Source organism: Thunnus maccoyii, chromosome 17 (genome assembly GCF_910596095.1).
Source record: "Thunnus maccoyii chromosome 17, fThuMac1.1, whole genome shotgun sequence".
Classification (NCBI taxonomy): Eukaryota; Metazoa; Chordata; class Actinopteri; order Scombriformes; family Scombridae; genus Thunnus; species Thunnus maccoyii.
Window position 1 is genome coordinate 20765803 of NC_056549.1, and position 21124 is coordinate 20786926.

The window sequence follows — 21124 nt, forward strand, 5'->3', positions numbered from 1 at the left end:
CACAAAGGAAACTGAATTTTTATTTATCTCAGTGTTTCTTTACAGCAGATGTGTTTGGTGGATGGGAATAGCCATGTTTAATGTACTTTTCACCTCTACTTGTGTTATTTAGTAACAGTCAGGATTCCCTTAAGCTGGTATTTACTTAGATTTGTACCATCCTATACTGTAGCTGTGCACTTGATTTGTGTTGTTGTGTGTAACATGGGTGGATTCACTCCAACATGCTCTTATCCAAAAGGCCCACGATCCATATCTGTGGTCCATCTGCCAGCTTTGTAGAATCCAAATGTTCTTCACAGCATGATCAAGCTGCAAGCAGCTCCAACACACAGCCTCCTGCAACACTGATGTCACACAGACCTAAAAACACAATCACTAGGCACACTTAAAGTTATCATTTTATGTCCAACTGTCCAATTATTATTTATTTTATTTGAATACTTAATATACAGTCTAATGCTCATTTTGTGTTTTCCCTCTGGTTCCTCTCTGTCGTCCTTGCATTAACTAATTAATAGAAAAACGATTTAAGGTAATTCATAATTATTGATAAAGAAAAAACATGTTTTTTACTCCTGTCTTTGCAGTCCCTGAGGGGCAGTTAAGTAAAACGTTTAAGTTCAAGTAAATCAATATACTGTACTGTCATTTAGCCCTCTAAAATAAAATTAAGATAAAAGATAAAAAATGTATATATATATATATATATGTATATAAAATTTTATCTTTTATCTTAATTTTATATATATATATATATGTGTGTGTGTGTGTGTGTGTGTGTGTGTGTGTGTGTGTGTGTGTATGTGTGTGTGTGTGTATCTATATATATATAGATACACACACACACACACACACATATTCTTGGAGCCATTTCCGCAAAGCCTGTATGTGAAAATGGCTCCATATTTCAAAAACACGCGTGCCGCTGCATGACAGATGTTGCATTCAAGTAATGTCGGAAATTCTGCATTCCTACCAGTAACATTTATCAAAAGATGCCGCTGACATGGAAACTCGCGATTTTTAAACACGACTTCTAAATCTGTAATTTAAAAAACATAGCAGAAAACACTGTGCATATTAAAAGTATAGTTTGGTTGCAGCATGTTTATCCTCGAAATACGTTGGTGCTCCTGTGAGACAACCGTCAGGACATAAAAGATCAAATTTCCCCTGCCACTTAAAGTAACTTCAGAGCGTTCTGTTGCCAGGGAGACAGCTGAAGAACACACCAGCGCACAACATCGACTTAGCTATAGCTAACGGTATAAAACAAATATTTAAAGTAATTTGGTTTGCTACGTCGAAAATAATAACGTTATACAAGTACAGTAGGATAGCTGCAGTTTAGCTAACATTAGGAGGTCAGCTTGCTGTAACTTCAGACCAGAAAATGTATGGCAGCATGTTAACGTTAGCTCATGACCATGGTTAACTGGTTTTCAGTAATTTAGTAGTTTTCGTAGTCTTTCATGTCATTTAACAAACTATTACCATGTAAACATACCCGAAAATAAGCAAATATCTACTGAAATGTGACACTTTGTGTAATGTTAATTATTTTTTAAGATTTAGCTAAAGTTGCAGCTGTTAAATTGCCATATTTCTGAATTTAGGAGTTATGAGACACTCCTAACATTAATTTAACTGTCCTGAAATGTTTCAATTTTTAACGTTAGCTAATGCCCATGCATTACCTGGTTGTCAGTAACTGTTTTTAGTCGCTCAGGTCATTAAACAAACTATTATCACATAAACACACCTGAAAATAAACAAAAATCTAGCAACAAATACTGAAATCTGACACTTAATGTGTGATTTTAATGTTTCTTCTTTCTTCTAAATCTGCAGAAGTAGTTTACAAAACCCCTTGCAACAATGTCCAAGTCCCCTTATCCTCCAGGAACCCAGCTCAGCCCACCTGAGGACTGCAGGAAAATGAGGAGGATCATCGCTGAGGATTCAGACTGGTTCCTTGCTATAGTGCCTTTTCTATCAAACCTCTGCCTGCAAAGCATTGTGAGGAACTTTGAAGGTATGCTTTTGTTTTCAGCAGCCCCATTATACACAGTTTTACACACTCAGTTATAAGACAACTAGGATTTAACAACAAAACATAAACCTCTTACAGAAAAGCCCATATTTGAGGAACTTACACCCAGCCAGAAAGACTTTGTGCAGGAGCGACTGTCTCCTTCTCTTCCCCTGCGTGTCACAGCCAACCTGATCAGTGACGGCGTGTACTGGAAGCGGTGCTGCAAGCAGCGGTGGGACCCTTGTGACGTCTCTCATTACGGCCACAGCTGGAAACGAATGTTCTTTGAGAAGGACCTAGAGAACATTATTGAGCTTTTTATTCCAGATGTAACAGATCCAAAGACAGTTGTAGCGATGGTGCCTCTGTGTAAGAACTATGTGAAGAGGCTGGACATCTCCCAACTCCTGCCACCTATCAAGGAGCCCCAGAAAGAAGAGGACGAATATGGCTCAGAGTTGGCAAGCAATAATGATTATGATGGACCTTCTATGGACCATTTTGACTTTAGCATCCTGCTCGACAAGCTGACCAGCCTGGAGGAGCTCCATGTGGTGTACAGGGTCAAACAGTGTGGTATGAACTTTGAATGGAAGATGTTTGAGATGACTGACCGAGACTGTGAGTCCTTTGCCAAGGCCCTCAAGTCCTGTAAGACCTTGAAGGTAAACATTGAATCCTCCTCAACAGTTTGTGGCATGCTGCCCTTTATGATGCCACTTACAAAGCAGCATTTACAGAAATGTCACTGATGTTATGAAACAGGAAAATTGTTGTTGGCACAACCAAAGCCTTAAATACATGCTCTATTCACATCAAAGAAAAGACAGCAGAGCCTCTGGCTGCAACCTAAATAAGTCACTATTTGACGCAACAGTTTTGTCACATGAATTTATTACTGCATGAGAACATGGCATGTATCAGCTACTGGTTTCTGTGCATGATATGATATGAAACTGCACAGGAGATTATTGGAGTTGTTTTTATCTCTCTTTTATACAACTAATGATAAATTAATCTGTTGACATCTTACATGTGCTTATAATAGTTCCATTATTTGTGTTTCTTGGAAAAAACTAAACTAAGAATCTTGCTAATCCTCATAATATGCTGTTTCTACAGCTACTGAGACTCTATGAAAGCCGCATTGAGGATAAAAAGTGCCGGCTGCTGGTGAAACACCTCTTGGGCCACCCCTCCCTGAGGGAGCTCGACTTTTCTCACAACCTGATCGGAGACAGAGGAGCCAGAGCCATCGGCAAGCTGCTCTCCTCGAGTAAACTGGAGATCCTAAATATGTGTAACAACGATATCAGAGGCCCTGGAGCCAAAGCTATAGCTCACGCCTTGTCCAAGAACTCCACCCTTTTGTCCCTCAACCTGCGTCTCAACCGTTTGAGAGACGAGGGCGGTCAGGCTATTGGCAAGGCCTTGCTGAACAACAACACCCTACTCCACCTGCACCTGGGAGGCAATGAGGTGACCGAGCCTACTGCTATTGCTCTGTCTAAAGTGCTGGTTCAGAACGACACCCTGAAGAGCATCAATCTCTCCTGTAACAGGCTGGGCGTGGTGAGTAAGGTGTTATTGAATGTGTTGAGTATGATAAAAGAAGGTGTCTCTTCACTGCTGCAGTGCTTGTTACACAGCAGAAAACAAACTGCTGGATAGATGAAAAACAGAAAGACAGCATTGCTATTCTTAGATCCTCACTGCTAGTGGGGCAATAAATACAAAGTTTAACCTGAGGGTGGTGTCAGAGGAGAGACCATATTTTTACCTGTATCAAAACTCAGCTTGTCAGGTTCATTTTGGCTCAGATTTCATTAGTGTGAGCTATACTTTGTTTAATCTCAGTTGCACTTGGGCTTAGATGGGCAGAATGTTAAAATGCATTTACCACATCATACATTTACTGTGTCTATAAGCCACGCAGCTGATGTAAATTCAGCCATCAATTTTATAAGTGCCCTGTCATGATCTGAAGAGTTTGACAAGAAAATTTAGAAAGTCTGGAAGAGTCAGAGACCACCAAAATACTTAGAATTCATCCTCTGAAGACAGATGTATGTCTGTAACAAATATCATGCATTCAATTAGAGCTGAAAATGATTAGTAATGAGCATTTTGTTGATGATTTGTTAATTGATTAGATGGACATAAAATTACTATTACATATCATGTAAATCATTTTCAACCAAAAAATCATTGGGTCCAATTTCTAAAATGTGAATATTTTCTGGTTTTCTGAGTCTTTAATAACAGTAAACTGAATATTTGGGGTTTCGGGGAATAAAAGAAGCTATTTAAATATGTCAACTATTGCGATGGACGTTTTTCACTACTTTCTGACATTTTATTGATCAAACTATTAATCAAGAGAAGAATCTGCAGATTTAGCAACATTGAAAATAATTCTTAGTGACAGTGCTACACCCAGAAGTTGTCGAGATATATTTCACTCTGAACCAAATTGTTGGACCAAACTGGCTAACACAATCATTCCTAGAGCCCCTAGAGTCCCTGGCATGGATAAAAATAGTCCAAACTGGGGAGAAAAAGGGAAATTTGGAGCCAATTCATTTCAAGTTATTATTGAAAACAAAGTTTTCAAAGTAAGAATGTAAGCAGTTATTAATAGTTTGTATTACATTCAATCAGCACTTTAGAATTGTTTCGAAACATGAACTTTCTTCACTGCCAAAGCATCCTGGTGTTTGTATAGACATAGTACAGAGAAGCAAACAGACAGAATAGCTTTGAAGTACAAGGATTTTCAATAATTCATAAATATATGTGGAAAACATGCAATAATGGAAAGCTGAGTAACTGTTGTTTACCCTTGAGAGGTAGATGTGAATTTCCCCTTCTCATGTGCTCTTCCCTGACTGGAATACACTGCAGAGGATCAAAAATCACCCACATAGCAGAAATGCGACGTGCAGTACCATCAATATCTTTGACCTTGGTCTACTCCTCACAAAAATAGAAATGCCTGTTTCAGACATAACAATAAAACACTGGTGACACACAATAAGCAGCAGAAATGTGGGCTTTTTTGGACAGAAAAAGATGCAGAGGGGGGTGATTTTTATACGGTTATTAAGACTGTCCTACGACCTTTTAGGAACAGCAACCTGTGATGTGTTTAACATGAACATGCATCAGTGCCAAATGTGTTTATCTGTTCTTTCTGCATGTGTGTGCGTGTGCAGGATGGAGGTAAAGCTCTGGAGGATGCGATGTCTCACAACACCAGCGTAACAGAATGTGATATCCGTCTGACAGAGGTAGATGAGCAGAGTGTTTCCTTCATCAACCAGGTGGTTTGGACCAACCAGAGTTTAGAACACAAGAAAAAAGCTAAAGAGAACAAAACAAAGTAGATTCCAGCATCTCCTCTTTGTAATACAAACCCATGTTTATTAGCCATTGATCCTTGCCTACTTGTATTAATTTAGCCATGGGTGACAAACACAGTATGTCATCTCTGCATCTCAAACTGAAGTAGTAGTAGTGGTAACAAAATTTGTTCTAAAACACAAAACGTATACTGTAGTCCTCATAAAATGTGTGTTTCCATCCAGTGCATCACACACCATGATTTTTTATGGAAATTAAATAATTTCTGACAGATATTTTAGTGAGCATTTCAGTTTATTGAGCATATTCCCCATTTTGATACACAGATTTGGTAATCAGTCCTTATGTAACATCAAGGCAACGTTGTGGTGGTGTTGGAATACACAAAGACTTGCATTTTTTTCATCTATATCTACTGGTTAATTGTGTAACACCTTTGCTAGGCAGCAAAAAACATCTTTAGTGTAATTAATGTTGTTTCCCCATTTGGACATTTTGCAAAAATCATTAGTCATTCTCTAGAATCATATGAAGAGAAGCAAAGCTATTCTGTAGGTTCACGGTGGACAAATACATACAGCAATCTACACATGATAGAATACTGACACTTTAGATCAGTCATCACTATCAATAATCGCTCAACCTGCCCTTAAAAAGATGTATATTGTATGTGTTTATGTTTGTGTATGTGTGGGTGAACCCTATCTGATATCAGTCAAATCATCAACAGTTTTAGTTCAATAAAGGTGTATCAAGTATAATTTAAAAATATAAAATGGGTTTAAAGGGAGACAAAAATCATTCAGAATAGTAAATGAAAAGCAGCACAAAGATGCTGTTGGCTGCGTTGCCTGAATCATTTTGACAGACTGTATTTCTGTTCGCGACTTAACTCACTCATTTTACATCTGCACATCAAAAAATGTCCCTGCTCCAGTTACCTTTAAGTGTGTGTGACACATTAATCTAAACACAAGATCCACATTGACAATCATTCTACACTCTCATCTCTATTTTATTTACAGTACAAATCCTTTCTGCCTTACAGTCCTGAAAATCCACAACTTTATTTTAAATATAAAAAGACGAGCCCCAGAGCATTCTTGAGTGAAAGAGTACATATTATAACAACCTAATCTACTTAATACACATGATAAAGGGTTCAGTGCTTTGCATGACAAAAGCCTTTATGTTAACAGTCGTCTATGGAGGAAAAAGATCTAGTCATGAACCTTTCAGTCATATTTATAAACGCTTTGAATACACCAAATTAGAGCTAGACCCATAAATCAGCCAGGATACATTGGTAGCTTATTGCAGATGTTGATGTATATGGTGGCTGATAAGTAACAAGAAATTGCAGCACAGAAATGCCAAAGTAGGTTTGAAACTAGACAAACATCGATATTGGTATTAGCCTCAAAAACTCTATATCCAAAACAGATTTTTTGTCACTGTTGTTACGTAAACATTGCACTGGTAAACACATTTTTCTATTCTTACACTTGTATGAATATCACAGTGAAGCCATCTGAGAGGCTTGTTGGCTTATCATGAATGAAATTATGTGATGACTTCAATATGTAACTAAGTGACTAAAATCCAAAATTTCTTCATCTGGCACCTCCTCCTCTTGTAAATAGACATTTCAGCACATTTGAATACACATTCTTCTTGTAGTTTCCTGTTAGTTCTTATCCCCACAGGACAGTACAAGGACACGTAAGCCCACTGCACGCTGGGATATGATCCAGCCCTTCATGACTCTGAATCATAACACAGACTAAAGAAATTGAATTAATGGGGGAATTTCAATCCCTGCGTCTCATTTGGTTTCCCGCTATTTGAAAAAATGCAGTTCCATCTCGCTAAAATGTTTTGGGTTTTTTTGAAATGCGTAGTGTACCACCATTAAACCACAAACATTCTTCGAGAGATCTCAGTACTTAAAGGTACCCTGTGGAGTTTCTGTTTGTATATAGTGTTACTCACCACAACCCACTGTGTGTATCCTTGAGGTCTGACAAACATGTTGAATGCATTTCCTCCCTCTTCAAACACTTGTAAAATTTTGAAAAGGCTGCATTGTTTACATCCATGTTTACTTGCTAGCGGTCTTCTTCTTCCCTGCCTTTGTTGGCACATTATCACCATAATCGTGTCAGTGGAATAGTGTGAAGACGTGTATTGCGCCACATAGATGCTCATGTGCGTGGCTGACAACAATCAAAATGGGGGCCCACTCAAAAAAACACTGCTCCATAGCGCTACTAGTGGTCAAAAACTCCACAGGTTACCTTTAGGTGTCATGAACACCAGAACCTGGAACAAGTTGAACCAGCTGTGTGTAAGTAAAAACTTGGCCTAGTTATATTGCAAGTGTTTAATAAGTGGAGTTTTATGCATTGAAATTGAATTGAAACGGGTTGTACCACACAAAATAGTCCTACTTACATGCACAAAGGATTGTCAGTTAACTTAACTATATTGCTTGGTAGGTGCTACAGATGTTTCCACAAACAAAATGTCCACATTACTAAGGTCTTTGCAAGCTAAACATTCCTTAAGATTTAATTGTGCAACCCAATTTAGTCAATCACTAGTAATAGATTCACAAGTAACTAGTGCAACAACATGGAGAGGAACTTGAGGATCAGATATCAAACATTTCTCAGTCATATCTGACCTGCTTCTGTATCTTTCCCTCCATTATCTGGAATGGGGACATTAATAGAGTTATGACCGTTTGGTTCAACATCCTGTGGTTGCAAACCCCTCATTTGAAAATGATCCGGTTATTATGCAGCTGATCCTTTAAAAGGCAAAATGAGATGCCTGCATAACTGCGTCCTAAAATGTAGCATGAGTTAGAGTGAAAGGACAGAGGACCAGGAAGGAGGATGTTGTTACAAGCAAGAGTCCTTGCCCTGAATACTATCCTGAGTTTAAGGGGCTTGCATAGATGACCTGTGAGCTGTGAAAACAGGTTCAAACAGTTCCCAGGATGTTTTGTTATTTGTTGAATGAAATGTGAGGTTTGATAGCATCTGTATTTTTTTTATCATGTCTCACTTACTTCTACTATTTCCAACGTATTCTTCAGTATTGCTATATAGATAGTCCACAACTCCAGACTTGACTAAACACATGGAATGTAATGAGTATGGCTAATTGGTCACATCACTGTGAAAACAAGTCATAACAGAAAATAACACGAAAAATGTCTGACCGCAGGCAAGATTCTGATATTAACGGGAATTTCAATGCTTTTAATGGCAGAAAATGATCCGCCACAGTCTGATCTGCCAGTTTATTTTTCACTGCAGGTCTCGTGAGATGAAGGCTGGTTTGTAAATTAATAACGTCATCTTCTTGAATGAGCTCTGTGCTTATTTTCATCTCTTAAGATAGCTCCAAGACTATTCATAAATGCTGAGGGAATGTCAGAAATAAAGCACACTTTGAGTGATGAGTTGTGCTGTGGGATTATACAGTTAAAACAGGCTGAATTGGTACATTTTGGAAGCTATTTCCTACATAATATCTCTTTCAAAAGTTCTAGCATGCCTGATTTTCATCATTGTTTCCCTTAAACATTTTTTGTTGTGCACTGCTGGGCTGTTTAACAAAATTCACCATGACTAAGATAGTGCATGCACTCAGTTGAGAAGAAGTTTTTTTTTTTTTTCTTTTAGTTCCTTAAAGTAATCCTGTTATATTATTAAATCTGACACTATCAGTAGTGAATCCAGGCCTCTGCCTATTTTCAGCGTCTTTGATGGCCAGGCTGTCTCTCTGATATGCATCAGCAGCGGCAGCCGGCTACACAAGAGCTGTGTTACATTATGAAGAAAAGTCATCCAAAAAACATGATTCTTAAAACCTTTCTGTGGTTTAAACAACAAAAGACCTGACAATGACATCACCATCAGGTAATACAACATCTCCCTCCTATGATGGATTGTATACCACGTGCCATTTTGAGTGTAAATTCCACTTTTTTTGATGGGAAGAGATGAGATGACTTAAGAAATGGTAGCTTATGCTTGTCAGTAACAGTTGATTGCTAGGCACTTAAATAAAGAGGTAGGCTGAATAAAAATATTGCCAAATATGAACTTAAATGGATCTTTGAGATTTTAAACTACTTGAGTTGACACTGATCTGTTAATATAATGGGACTTTTTATTATGTGGCTGTGAATTATACAAAATGTACAGTTTGTAATTAAGAAACCGTTTGAAGAGGTGTTGGTGATTCAGTTTGATGTTCTCGTGTCCTTTAGCCCTCCTGTGCTAAATTATTCATCGACTGTGTTGCTATATTTAGAAAGCCAGGAAGTATAATGTCATTGCAACCAAGCCAAATTCAGCGAACTTGATATTTCAACATCTGCATCAGACGTTTATTTTTATACGAAGGAATAGTATTCCCTTTTTTAATGGTGTTCCATGAGCATGATTTAAATAACCCAGCATCAAAACGTTTCACATGCAGATGTTTATATTTTAGATTTGAAGTTCATGTCACTTCATGAGAGCTGTAAGACAGGTCTTTAACAGTTTAGTCTTGTTAATTATGCTTTGACAAGGAGACTTATATTTTATATTTTCCCTCATGATTCACCCAACTCATATGACTCACATGATGTGTAAGTCTGTGGGGTTTTTTCAGTATTTCATTTTTCATTCAGACATCCATTAATTCTCATATCTCTTCCTTTGTTGGGATTTTCATAGGCTGCCACTGAGTCAAAACCTATTTTAGACTTCAAATATGAGAAAGTGTTACTCATGTCCTTGCAGATTGACAGTGACTAAGATCTATAAATATGGCATTTACAGTAGGATGTGATTCCCCCTGGTATTACTTGGTTATTCGACTCTTGTCTTTACTATACAGTCGATGCTGTAGGACAGTACGTGACACTTTGGCAGGATGGTCCTTTGAAGCCACAATGTATTTTAAACAACAGTCTTATCAAGAGCATCAGGTCTGTTATTCCCTGACTTACAGTGTAAAGACTTTCCCAGACATACTGTGTGTCTCTCTTATAGGTTACTGAGTTGTAAAAGGGACAAGCAAAATTCCATGTTAGCCCAACCCTTTTGTAAAGAGGTTTCTCAGCCAATTACTGTGTCATTATATTGTATTGTCTGCCAGCAATGGGTCATAGAGACGTCTCCACGCAGGAGCCGTTTCTGTGCAGGGAGCGATGGTCGTGGTTGAGGCAGCCTTCGTTGCGATGTACAATGAGCACTGGGAAGTACAGCGCGTCCTGATAGGCTGGAGGGTTCTCCTCGCTGGTCTGCTGGCCTGACAGACAGCGCGTGCTCTCTGTGGGGCAGGAGGGCTCATTCAGGCTCCCGCTGCTCCTCCACAAGCAGCTCCGCCTGGAGCCGTACAGCCGACCTAGTGAGAAGCGACTGGCGCTGAAGGGGATGCGGGGGCTCCCCGTGTTGCAGATGCTGAGGGCGCTGCGGGAGAAGATGGAGGAGCTGCTGATGGCACGGTGGCAGCGTTCACAGTTCTGCCTGTAACTACCGTAGCCACCACATACGGAGTAACTATTACAGCTCCCTGAGAGCTGGGCCAGGTCCATGAGAACTGCCTCTGAATAGCTGGGAACCAGCTGTTGGTTGGAGCGGATGTGCCACTCCAGCTCTGTGCTATCGATTGTGTTGACTCGTGGGATGTGTCGGCAATACGGCCGCTCCTCAGATGGCGTTACGGGCACATAGTCGAAGCCAAACAGCTTCTCCACATGGTAGTGGACACAGGCAGTGCGGTACTCTGTCAGCACCCGCAGAGGCCAGGAGAGGGTTAAAGCAGCTGCTGCCCAGAAAGTGGAGTTGGATGCGTACCAGGGAAGGTGATTAGGGTCAGAAAAGGCAATCATATATTCCTTAAAGTCTACATTCTTCAGGTGCATCCCCTCACGGGCCTCCATGTAGTCATCCTGGCCTTCATTCTCTGTAAAGAACCTGGCCCGCTGGGTCAGGTAGGAGTTTTCAGACTCCACATTAGCAAAGCTAAAGCACTTAGTGAACCTCACCCTGGTGATAGGGAAGCCTTCCAGGCCCAGAAGGTGCTTTGAGATGTCCTTAACCCCACAGTTCCCATAGTCAAACTCCGCCTCAGCAACATGGGTGTTGACTCTCTCATGGTAGACCTGCGTGGTGGTGTAGGCATCTCCATTGCGATAGCGTGTCACTTGCCGCGTCCTCCTGACATAGTGGTAGCTGATGGCTTTCCACCAGATGCAGGGAGTAGCCTGCCGCATCCGCTGGTTGCACTCCGCCACTGTCTCCAGATCTACCTTGTACTGCAGCTCGTTCCTGGTGTAGCAGTGCCAACACTCCACCAGGTAGACCACGTAGAGCATGACCAGGAAGGCCAGAGGGATGTAGATGTAGCCATTGGAGCAGGGACTGTCGTGGTACATCATAGACTTTCCCTTGTAAGCGCTGTCGAAGGAGAGGTGTGTGACCTTGGTCACCTGGCACCAGGCCATGACTCCGACGCAGCCGTACATCAGCAGGGACAGCAGCAGGCATTTCCAGTGGGTTTCCTGACATAAGGCTTTAATCAGGGACTGTTTCTGGGGCCGCTGCTACACAGAGGATGAGAAAACCACAATAAGTCAATGGAATGATACAGCAGATTTATATTTATTAAACACTGCAGTTGTTGAAAATCATATACGTATTACCTTTTAGAAGTAATTAGATTTTCTATGACTTTGATTAACAAAATGATTTCTCTGTGTTAAATGTAACCTCAAAGCAGTTAGGAACATAAAGGTTTACATATTTTCAATATAAAACTTTTTATTAATACTTTCTACCTATTTTAATTGATGAACATAACTATGACCTAAATATCTGTTAGGTATAAAGTTAGAAACAGTTAAAAAAGCAGTGGTTCATACATATAAAATATTTAGGGAAATATTCTGCGTTGTAAGTGCTTTTACATAGTTTATGCATGAGCTGTGAGCCAATTGCACATGTCTTGGTCAGTACTTGTTATAATCAAAAAACTCACCCACTCTTATAATCAAGTTCAAGAAAAACATCAGACTTAGCGCAAAAGTACAATGTTAAGTTTATATATGATATATATATATAACCTCATCTGGGAGTGTACGATGCCATCATCTACCCGCTGCAGCAAACTCACTCACATCTGGATGGAACCAGTTGCACTGTGAGAATCACATTCTTCAATTTCTCCAGTGCATTCAACACCATCCACCTACTGCTAGTGAGGGAGAAGCTGCAAGTAATGATGGTAGACACGTCCACCATCTCCTGGATTACCGACTACCTGACAGGCAGACCACAGTTTGTCTCCACAGCGGACTGTGCTGTCTCCCTTTCTTTTCACCTTGTATACCTCAGACTTTCAGTACAAGTCTGGGTCATACCACTTGCAGAAGTTCTCTGATCACTCTGCAGTGGTTGGGTGGGAGGAAAACAACTTCAAAAGGAAGAAGACGACTACACAACCCCTGAGTATTCTGGTAGAGGGTTTTGGCATGTGGAGGACTACAAGTACCTGGGCGTCTACATCAACAACAGACTGAACTGGAAGACCAACATCAAGGCTGTATATAAGAAGGGGATGCACAGACTCTATTCGCTGAGGAAGTTGAGATCCTTCAACATGTGCAGCAAGATGTTGGAAATCTTCTACCAGTCTGTTGTGGCCAGTGCACTGAACTTCAATGTAGTCTGCTGGTGGAGCCGGCTACACCCACAGACTTAATAAACTGACTAAGAAGGCCAGCTCCAGAATTGGCTGCAAACCAGACACCTTTGAAGTTGTGGTGGAGAGGAGGACACTGAACAAACTGTTATCCATTATGGATAATCCTGACCACCCTTCACCACCTACTAGACAGACAGCAGGACACTTTCTCTAACAGTCTGGTTCAGCTTCACTGTCATAAGGACCGATACAGGAAATCTTTCCTGCCCAAAGCAATAACTGACAACACCTCAAGTCTGTCTGACAGAGAACTCTCAGCTTTATAGTTTCTGTCTCAACCAAACTCCACTCTGTTTTGCTTTTTCAATAACTTTGCTTATGGTGAATTTGCACATCTTTATACTCCTACTCTACCTCATTGCATTTTTAAAACTTCAACAACTTTGCACACTTATCAAATGTATGTTATCCCATGTTTATATTTTATATTTTATTATATTTACAGTGTATGGTATGGTTTTCGTCTTATATTCTTGTATCTTGTATCTATCTATCTATCTATCTGTCCATCTGTCTATCTATCTGTATATGTTGTTGTCAGTAAGGCACACTGTGAGCTTCTATTTGACTAGTGTGTGGGTGTGCACATGGCCACATATCTGTGTTTATATAAATATGAGGATAATCTTTATATATATATATTTCCTAGAACAGAAAAAGAGTAAAATAACAGAAATAATATGATGTTACACCCTACATTAATGCCAAGCCAGCTAGAAAAAGCAGTCCTTTGACTCTGGCAGCATAAAGCTGGTGCCGTCCTTCATCACCTCAGGGCACAGCAAGCCCCAGTGCGTGCATCAAGAGCTAGTCACGCCTTTTGGGAATGCTGCCACACAAACCTGGCAGCGATTCAAAAGCCCCAGGAAGGATGGATTATAGCAAAATTCATTCAAAAAATTTGCATAACAGAAATCACACCAGGGCAGGGCCTACTGTGTTTTGAACTGTAGCAGCACAGATTCAGCTGAAGTTTATCCTCCCCATCCATAGGTCAGCCCCTGCATACAAGTGACCACAACAACCAGCATCACTGCATTGATGTATTGAATTCAACATGTCAGCTCTGTGCTCTTTGAGTCACAGACAAGCATAAATAATAGATCTTCTTTCTCCATTATTATTGTCCCCACCTTGGTCACGTGGTCCCCAAATCCCTTACCAACCAACCCCAAGGCTACACCCCACGGGGCAAAAGGGATTAACATTGAAATTCCCTATTGAGATGAGCACTACTGCAGAAGGAGTATTTACTCACTAGTATCCTGTACACGCTTGACAACTATAATCAATACAACATGACATACTTTGTGGCTCATGTTACACTTTACAACCTCTGTTTAAGCAGAAACAATAATGATGAGCAGTCGTGGAGCAGAAAACATCCGTCTGCATAATAATTGTCTGGAATAGTCTTTAAGTCGAATGTATTACAAAATGTTTATGTATTTGTGTTGGAGTATTTCATTAGGAAGAAACAAAAATAATATTTTAGCTTGTGTATTTGTAAATTATAGCTCACAAAGCACAATTACAAGCAACTTTCACCCTCGATTTTAAGTATCGTTTCTGTTTTTATTGTAATAGGGAAGTATGTCATACCAGTAACAGTGAGATTGAAGCAACATGTAACTACATTAATGGAAACTTTAAACCAAAATTTTCGACATCATTTTATCACAACAAATGGCATTTCAATTAAAAAGTCCCTGCCTGAGATCATAACGGTTCATGAGGCTTATATGGACAGAAGAAAAGGAAGGAAGTGACTCATCACATGAACACAGTGGTGTTGACGTTTTTGATACATAGACAAGGGCTTTTTTCTGGCCTGACTAAATGGAGAGAGGGACCTCTACTTATTAAGAATACAGAGGGAGAGAATATCTTATGCATTTGTCATGCAGTGACGCCCAATGCAGATGAGAGAGGAGAACACAAAAACAAAGGAAAGCACGAGTATTTTGGATTCAGAAGTAAATATCAAGAAAATTATTCAAGCAGCTGCACTGACCTTATTGGAGAAAAATAATAATGTTTAAAGTGTGAGTTTAATATGGTCTGTGTGGATATAAAGCTACCTGGACCAACATAGATGTTTATTTATCACAATTATGGTATCAGATAAAAGAAAAAGCCCTCTGAGATTTAGTCAGCTGGAGGCTCAGATATTATTTTTGACATTTGGTTGCAATTGTGTGGGCTTGTTTTTTCATATTGGGGAAGGTGTTGACCAAACAAAGAAGAGATATTTGTTCTGAAATGTCTCGTCCACCAGAATACAAATACAAAATGGGCTATAGGCTAAATATGTAGAGAATAAGAAATCACAGTCTTTAATTTATGTTATCTGGTGATATACATCCGGAGTGTGCATTAGTTACCTAATTTCTTTTTGTGGTTTACAATCTTGTGCATGAACCACTATGAGTCAGCTGTAGATCAGATAATGACACTTACATTGACAGAATATGGGCTTTAACATCAAATGTCTAAAATAAAAAAAGCACTACATTTTGAAGGAAAGCTGTTGTTTAGAAAAGGATTAAAATCCACAGAACAGCCTGTTCGGAAATGCAATCAATATTTTAGAAAACAAATGTTCCAGACAGAACCTTCAAGACTTCATAAAGCCACTGTGGTGCCTTTAACTAAGTGCCTCTCACACTCATGGACACTTTCTCTTGACATAATAAGACCAGCTAGGTTATATAAAAACCCTCTTGTGTAATGGATATGTAACTTGTCCAACATGCTGTTTTATGGGGGTTGGAAGTTTTAACTGGGGTAAGGAGGAAATCTAGAGTGATGATACTGTATCAAAACCAGTCAGAAGACAGTTAATGAATAATAATCCTAATTTCTATATGTAGGAAAAATGTGCTGTATGTTTTTTTTGAAAATATGGCTATATGTGTCAATACAGTCTGAGGATCAAGACAGCAACATACAGTGTTACACTAATTGTCTGGAGGTACTAGATCCTGTTCCTGAGGACTTTAAATGTGAGTAAATTACTGTATGGAAACATGTGAGCAAAACAGCCTCAAATCCTCTCATTGTAACAGTGACGGTACTCTTGTTTTGCTGAGGATCCGTTTCCCAGGATCCACAAGAGGTCCCTGAATCCCATTTTGTAAACCACTTGTCTGGAGGGAGACATACAGGAGTACATCTGCGCACGTTCACACTCCGGAGTGCGCGCTTGGACGCACAGGTTCATGTATTAGTATTGCATATAAATCCATTAATACAGTTGTAATAACCAAAGAAATCCCGTTTATTTTCTGGTTGTTATTCCATACCAATCAAACCCAAATCTGCAACAATCTGATTATTCTAGTGAGATTATTCCACTGTGATCTCAACGAAATATATCACACTAATTAAAGGCTGAGAGGCATTTGGGTTAGAAATTAGCCTGCACAGTGAAAACAATGTCCTCACCTCCTCTCGGGGGCTGTCCGGCTCCTCTTCGGGGACAGTGGTGGTGCTGCTCTCACTGGCCGTTGCAGCCGATGCTGGGGACATGATGACAACGGTGCAAAAACCGGTGCATGGATCTCCTGATGGGATGGGGGTTTTCCAAGTCAGGGTGAAACATAAACACTCCGAGAACCCTTGTGGGCATCATCCAAAGGAAACCAATGCAGCCGAACGGAAATAGTCAAAAGATGCATGATCCCAGCATCTTCCAGGTGGGCTTTCGTCGCTGGGTACAGCCTGCGGGAATCCGGTCATTGTGCCTCGGAAAAAACGCGCAAGAAATAGACTGAGACTCCTCCCGCGATGCAATGACTAGATGCTGATGATTGCTGCTGCTGCTGCTGCTGCTGCAAGAGATGCAATGTTAGGAAATGGCAAAGGCGACAGTCAGTTCTGTCTGCAGGCAGTGCCCATGGCAGCAAGTGGAGCTGTGAACAGGACAAAGGAGGCAGGCAGCGGCACGTGTGAGCAGCCACCCAGACACCACGATGTAAATAACACACACGCATACACACACACACACACACGCACACACACACACACACACACACACACACATCCCTGTTCAAGTATCAGAACAACACACAGAGAGGCGGTGCTGCACAGAAGAACCCACCCCCTGCATCCTATTAGCTGCATGATCTTGCCTGTGTGGTCCAATCATGATTATACCCATTTTCAAAGGTGTTAAAAGTAGAAATATACAGTAGTGTCTTATGATAAAGATGGCGGGTTAGTGCAGAAATTTAACATCATAACCTTACAGGAAAATAAGCCAATATAGATTAAAACTCCACAGTAAATTCACTATTAAGCACCACAGACACACTATACAGGTAGGAGTAGGCCTGCAACAATGTTGTTAAGCTTGTGATGTTTAACATGTTCAGAATTGTTGGATAAACTTTATGTGACCAGATGATACTCAGTAGACAAGATCCAGAATAAACTTAATAATGTTTTAAGGCCATTATTTGTGTATTGTTGCTATGGAAATTGCATTGAGACAAAGAATTAACACATTTTATATTGTAAGCACTCAATAATTTACAATGAGAATACAGAGAAAATGTTTGAGCCTGACTCTTTCTTTCATGTTTGGTTGATTGACTTAAAAACTGTACATCATCCGGGTTATACAATATTCAAGTACTGAAAGTTGAAAGTGGAAGTATGTTTTTCTTTTAGTAATATTTATGTTATTGGTGATGGGAATTCAAGGGTGCACTGATCTTAATGTAAAATAACCATAACAATGAAATTCATACAAAGCCTACCACCATGTTGTTTACATTCTGTATTTGGAGCATTTTGTGTGCTTCATTCTTTCCACTTGAACTCTGATTATTTGCTGTATTCGTTTTATTTTACATTTTTCATGTTTCCATTTTGTCACAGACATAATTCTTCATGCCATTATCCTCTTCAAAATTGTAAACTGTCAACTGACTTGCAGTAAGATATCTTTAAGATTGGTTACTGCAAGTCAAGTTTGCATGGTCTTCTGGAGATACGCTATCAGCGGAAACCAACTTCTACTTATCTTTTCATGCATCACAAATGAAGTTTATAAAAAGATCCTGATGGTATTGATAGTAAACATAAAGTAGAATGTTCCTGTTTGAGCAACACAAGACATATTTATGGAAACACTTAAATTTGGTCAATGAACCGTTACCTGCACAGTGCACCACAGACAGCCTACACAAGAGACCTAAACTCCTGATATAAAACAGGTACAAGAAGCTGCAATTTGGGATTAGTTGAAATATAGATTCAGTGTTTATCTGAGTTGACTTGATGTGACTCACCCACCTGTGACCAGATGGTCAAACAGAAACAAATAGCACTGTTCCAAGTGTCTTTATGAGAATGCAAAGGAAATTCTGTCCTAATGTAATTTTATAGATTAACATACAACAAAGAATATAAGAAATATAAGACTGTATAGTATGTTTCATTCTTTCTTTGTCTACTTTTTAAACAGTATATTTTATAAAGGAATCCTTTACCTCACAATGCACACAAGCCCTTGTTTATCATAGCCCACAGTATGGACGTTGGACTGGACTGCTGGCATGAAATGGAATAAGTAAACATAACAGTAGATGACATGAAAACAGATGGCGGCTCTTGGCAGCGGTAAAAGCTTCTCTATGACCGTCACTATTGTTTTATATACTGTATTTATGATGAATCTGGCCTTCCTCCCAAAGCAGAACGCAGTAGCTGTGTAAGTGAGCCCTCTAAAGGCCAAACCACAACAAGCATTTTCAGGATGGAAAAGGAAACAAGAAATGATAGCTGGGTTATTCTTGAACCTTTGAGAGGTCAAAAATGACTACTTTAAACTCTGCTGATATGTGTTATCTTGTAGTCGATGGCAAAAGACAGACACCACTGGAAACATAGGAACATTTGTCCCTTACTGACTGACATAAGTTAAGTTATTGTTTGATTGTTATAAAGCTGCCACACAACTATGCAAAACCTTTAAGCACATTGTGGAGTTATGAAATGCTGTATGTCAAAGTTCAGATTTACACTGCAGTCAATCACAGACATGAGTTAATAGCATACTGGACTAGATTTACGTCAGCCAGGTTCAAGTTCTGCAGCTTCTCAGAAAGCCCTCAAATCCCTTGAATAATAATAACGAGTGAAAAGCCTGTTACTGTGAAGAAAATTACTGGTCATGAGTTTAACAATAAAACCCACATGTGCTGGAAGTGTGTCATACAATGAAGGGAAGGGAAGTTTAAGGGAGAAGCAGATTGTTGTTGGTATTTAGGGGAACTAATTTACCAGAACTGTAGACCTGAGAGTTTGACTTGAATCAGACTTAAGAAACAAAAGTAAAGACTTGTGTTTGTAATGAAATTGTGTCATTTTAACAGACAGCGTCCAGAAACTTTAGGTTTCATTATGACTGGTTCGAGATTTCTGCACTTAAGATAAAAACATTGTAAGATTTTTACTATGATGCATTACACAACTCACAGCAAACCAATTATTGCCTGGATTGTAGGGCTGCGACAATTAGTTGCTGACTATTAAATTAATCGCTAACTATTCCTATAATCAATTAATTGTTTGGAGTAATTTTTTAAGATAAAAATGTCCTAATTCTCTGATTCCAGCTTCTCAAATGTGAATATTTTCTGATTTCTTTAGTCCTCTATGAAAGTTAACTGAGTATCTTTGGTTGTTGTTGGTTGGGACATTTGAAGACATCATCTTGGACTTTGGGAAACAGTGATCAACATTTTTCACCATTTTATGACATTTCATAGACCAAATAACTAATCAATTAATCGAGAAAATAATCGACAGATTAATTGATAATAAAAATTATTGTTGGGTGCAGCCCTACAGAATTTTGTTGCAGAATTTGACTGAGCAACAAGATTTTATTATGAGAAGGAAAAAGGTTAAACTGTCATGTCATTATTAGATTATTTATGTAAGAAAGGATACACAATAGTTTTGATGTAAAGCTGTGGTTTCCAACTGGGAGGTCAGGACCTCTACAAAGGCTCACAAACAAATCTGTGGAATGATGGTCAAACTCTTCAACTGACGGCTGACAAAGTGTTAACTTATGAGCAAACAGATGATACTGTAGCACCATGAAAACCAGGAACACACCTTGAACATAAGAGCTATGAAAGGAAACAAAAAAAAATATTACCATCTTTTCACACTGCTAATAGGCTTATTGCATTATAGCCTTACATTATTCAACGAAACTAAAATCATTTATTATTAACCTCTGACTGAAAATAAATCACAATTTATATTCCAATCATTAAATATCACCTTTTTAACCCCTGTTAGCTTAGTGTTCTCTAATAGAGTTCTATAGGTAAGCATATTTAAAATAAAATATTTAGTCATTTTTATGTCACATGTGCAGCTTTAACCTTATGTAGCACAGTTACTGCAAAACACAGAAATAATTCTGCATTTCTTTATACTAGCAAGCAAACTCTACCGAGATGACAACTGCCCCTTTAAGACTGACAGAACTGCCTTGCATTGTGCTAATATAGCAGTCTTGCTAGCCTAAACACACTAGCATAAAACTTTGCAAAACTGTAGAAAATCACCAAAATATGACTAAACATTAAACACCACATGAAACAAAATAATAACAAACCATGTGCCCTTATCAGCCAAGTGCTAAACAAACAAAATAGCAGGCATTTTCTGACATTTGGCAGACACACTTAAATGTATACTACGCAGGATTTGTTGGTTGGTGTTTGTAAACACACAACATTCAAAGTTGGCCCTTCCCTGGCTGAGCGAGTGAGCAAGAGAGCAGTGGTAGTTGAGTGAGCTAGAGAGTGAATGAAGAGAGCGAGTGGTGCTGGCCAGAACAAAGCCGTGAATCAGACAAATAAAACATTATTTTCTGATTGTTTCACGGTGGTTATGTTTTGAAGCACAAATGAACACACC

At 39.3% G+C, this 21124-nt stretch overlaps 2 protein-coding genes across 4 annotated transcripts; one reads left to right on the top strand and one right to left on the bottom strand.

The window, feature by feature from the left end:
- The first annotated feature begins 1163 nt into the window (after nt 1-1163).
- tcte1 (t-complex-associated-testis-expressed 1) lies at nt 1164-5676 on the top strand. Of its 3 annotated transcripts, none has more exons than XM_042391052.1 (5): nt 1164-1268; nt 1855-2038; nt 2135-2703; nt 3161-3610; nt 5254-5676. In XM_042391052.1, the coding sequence occupies exons 2-5, from the start codon at nt 1882-1884 to the stop codon at nt 5422-5424; spliced, it is 1347 nt and encodes a 448-aa protein (XP_042246986.1). In that variant the 5' UTR covers nt 1164-1268; nt 1855-1881; the 3' UTR covers nt 5425-5676. The 3 variants fall into 3 exon arrangements, with proteins under 3 accessions (XP_042246986.1, XP_042246988.1, XP_042246987.1); XM_042391054.1 differs by having other exon boundaries at nt 1239-1288; XM_042391053.1 differs by lacking the exon at nt 1164-1268 and adding an exon at nt 1298-1398.
- A 588-nt stretch (nt 5677-6264) lies between these two features.
- Nucleotides 6265-18121, bottom strand: tmem151ba (transmembrane protein 151Ba). The gene is made up of 2 exons (XM_042391051.1): nt 16622-18121; nt 6265-12014 (listed from the first exon to the last, which is right to left on the bottom strand). Exons 1-2 carry the CDS (start codon nt 16703-16705, stop codon nt 10572-10574), a joined length of 1527 nt encoding a protein of 508 aa, XP_042246985.1. The 5' UTR covers nt 16706-18121; the 3' UTR covers nt 6265-10571.
- Between the last annotated feature and the right edge of the window lie 3003 nt (nt 18122-21124).

Excerpts from the sequence above, each read along its gene's own strand:
- tcte1 (XM_042391052.1), top strand. The coding sequence starts at position 1,882 with ATGTCCAAGTCCCCTTATCCTCCAGGAACCCAGCTCAGCCCACCTGAG. Across the intron at positions 2,039-2,134 it reads CATTGTGAGGAACTTTGAAG|AAAAGCCCATATTTGAGGAA; the intron begins GTATGCTTTTGT and ends AACCTCTTACAG. Across the intron at positions 3,611-5,253 it reads CCTGTAACAGGCTGGGCGTG|GATGGAGGTAAAGCTCTGGA; the intron begins GTGAGTAAGGTG and ends GTGCGTGTGCAG.
- tmem151ba (XM_042391051.1), bottom strand. The coding sequence starts at position 16,705 with ATGTCCCCAGCATCGGCTGCAACGGCCAGTGAGAGCAGCACCACCACT. Across the intron at positions 12,015-16,621 it reads CGGACAGCCCCCGAGAGGAG|CAGCGGCCCCAGAAACAGTC; the intron begins GTGAGGACATTG and ends TCCTCTGTGTAG.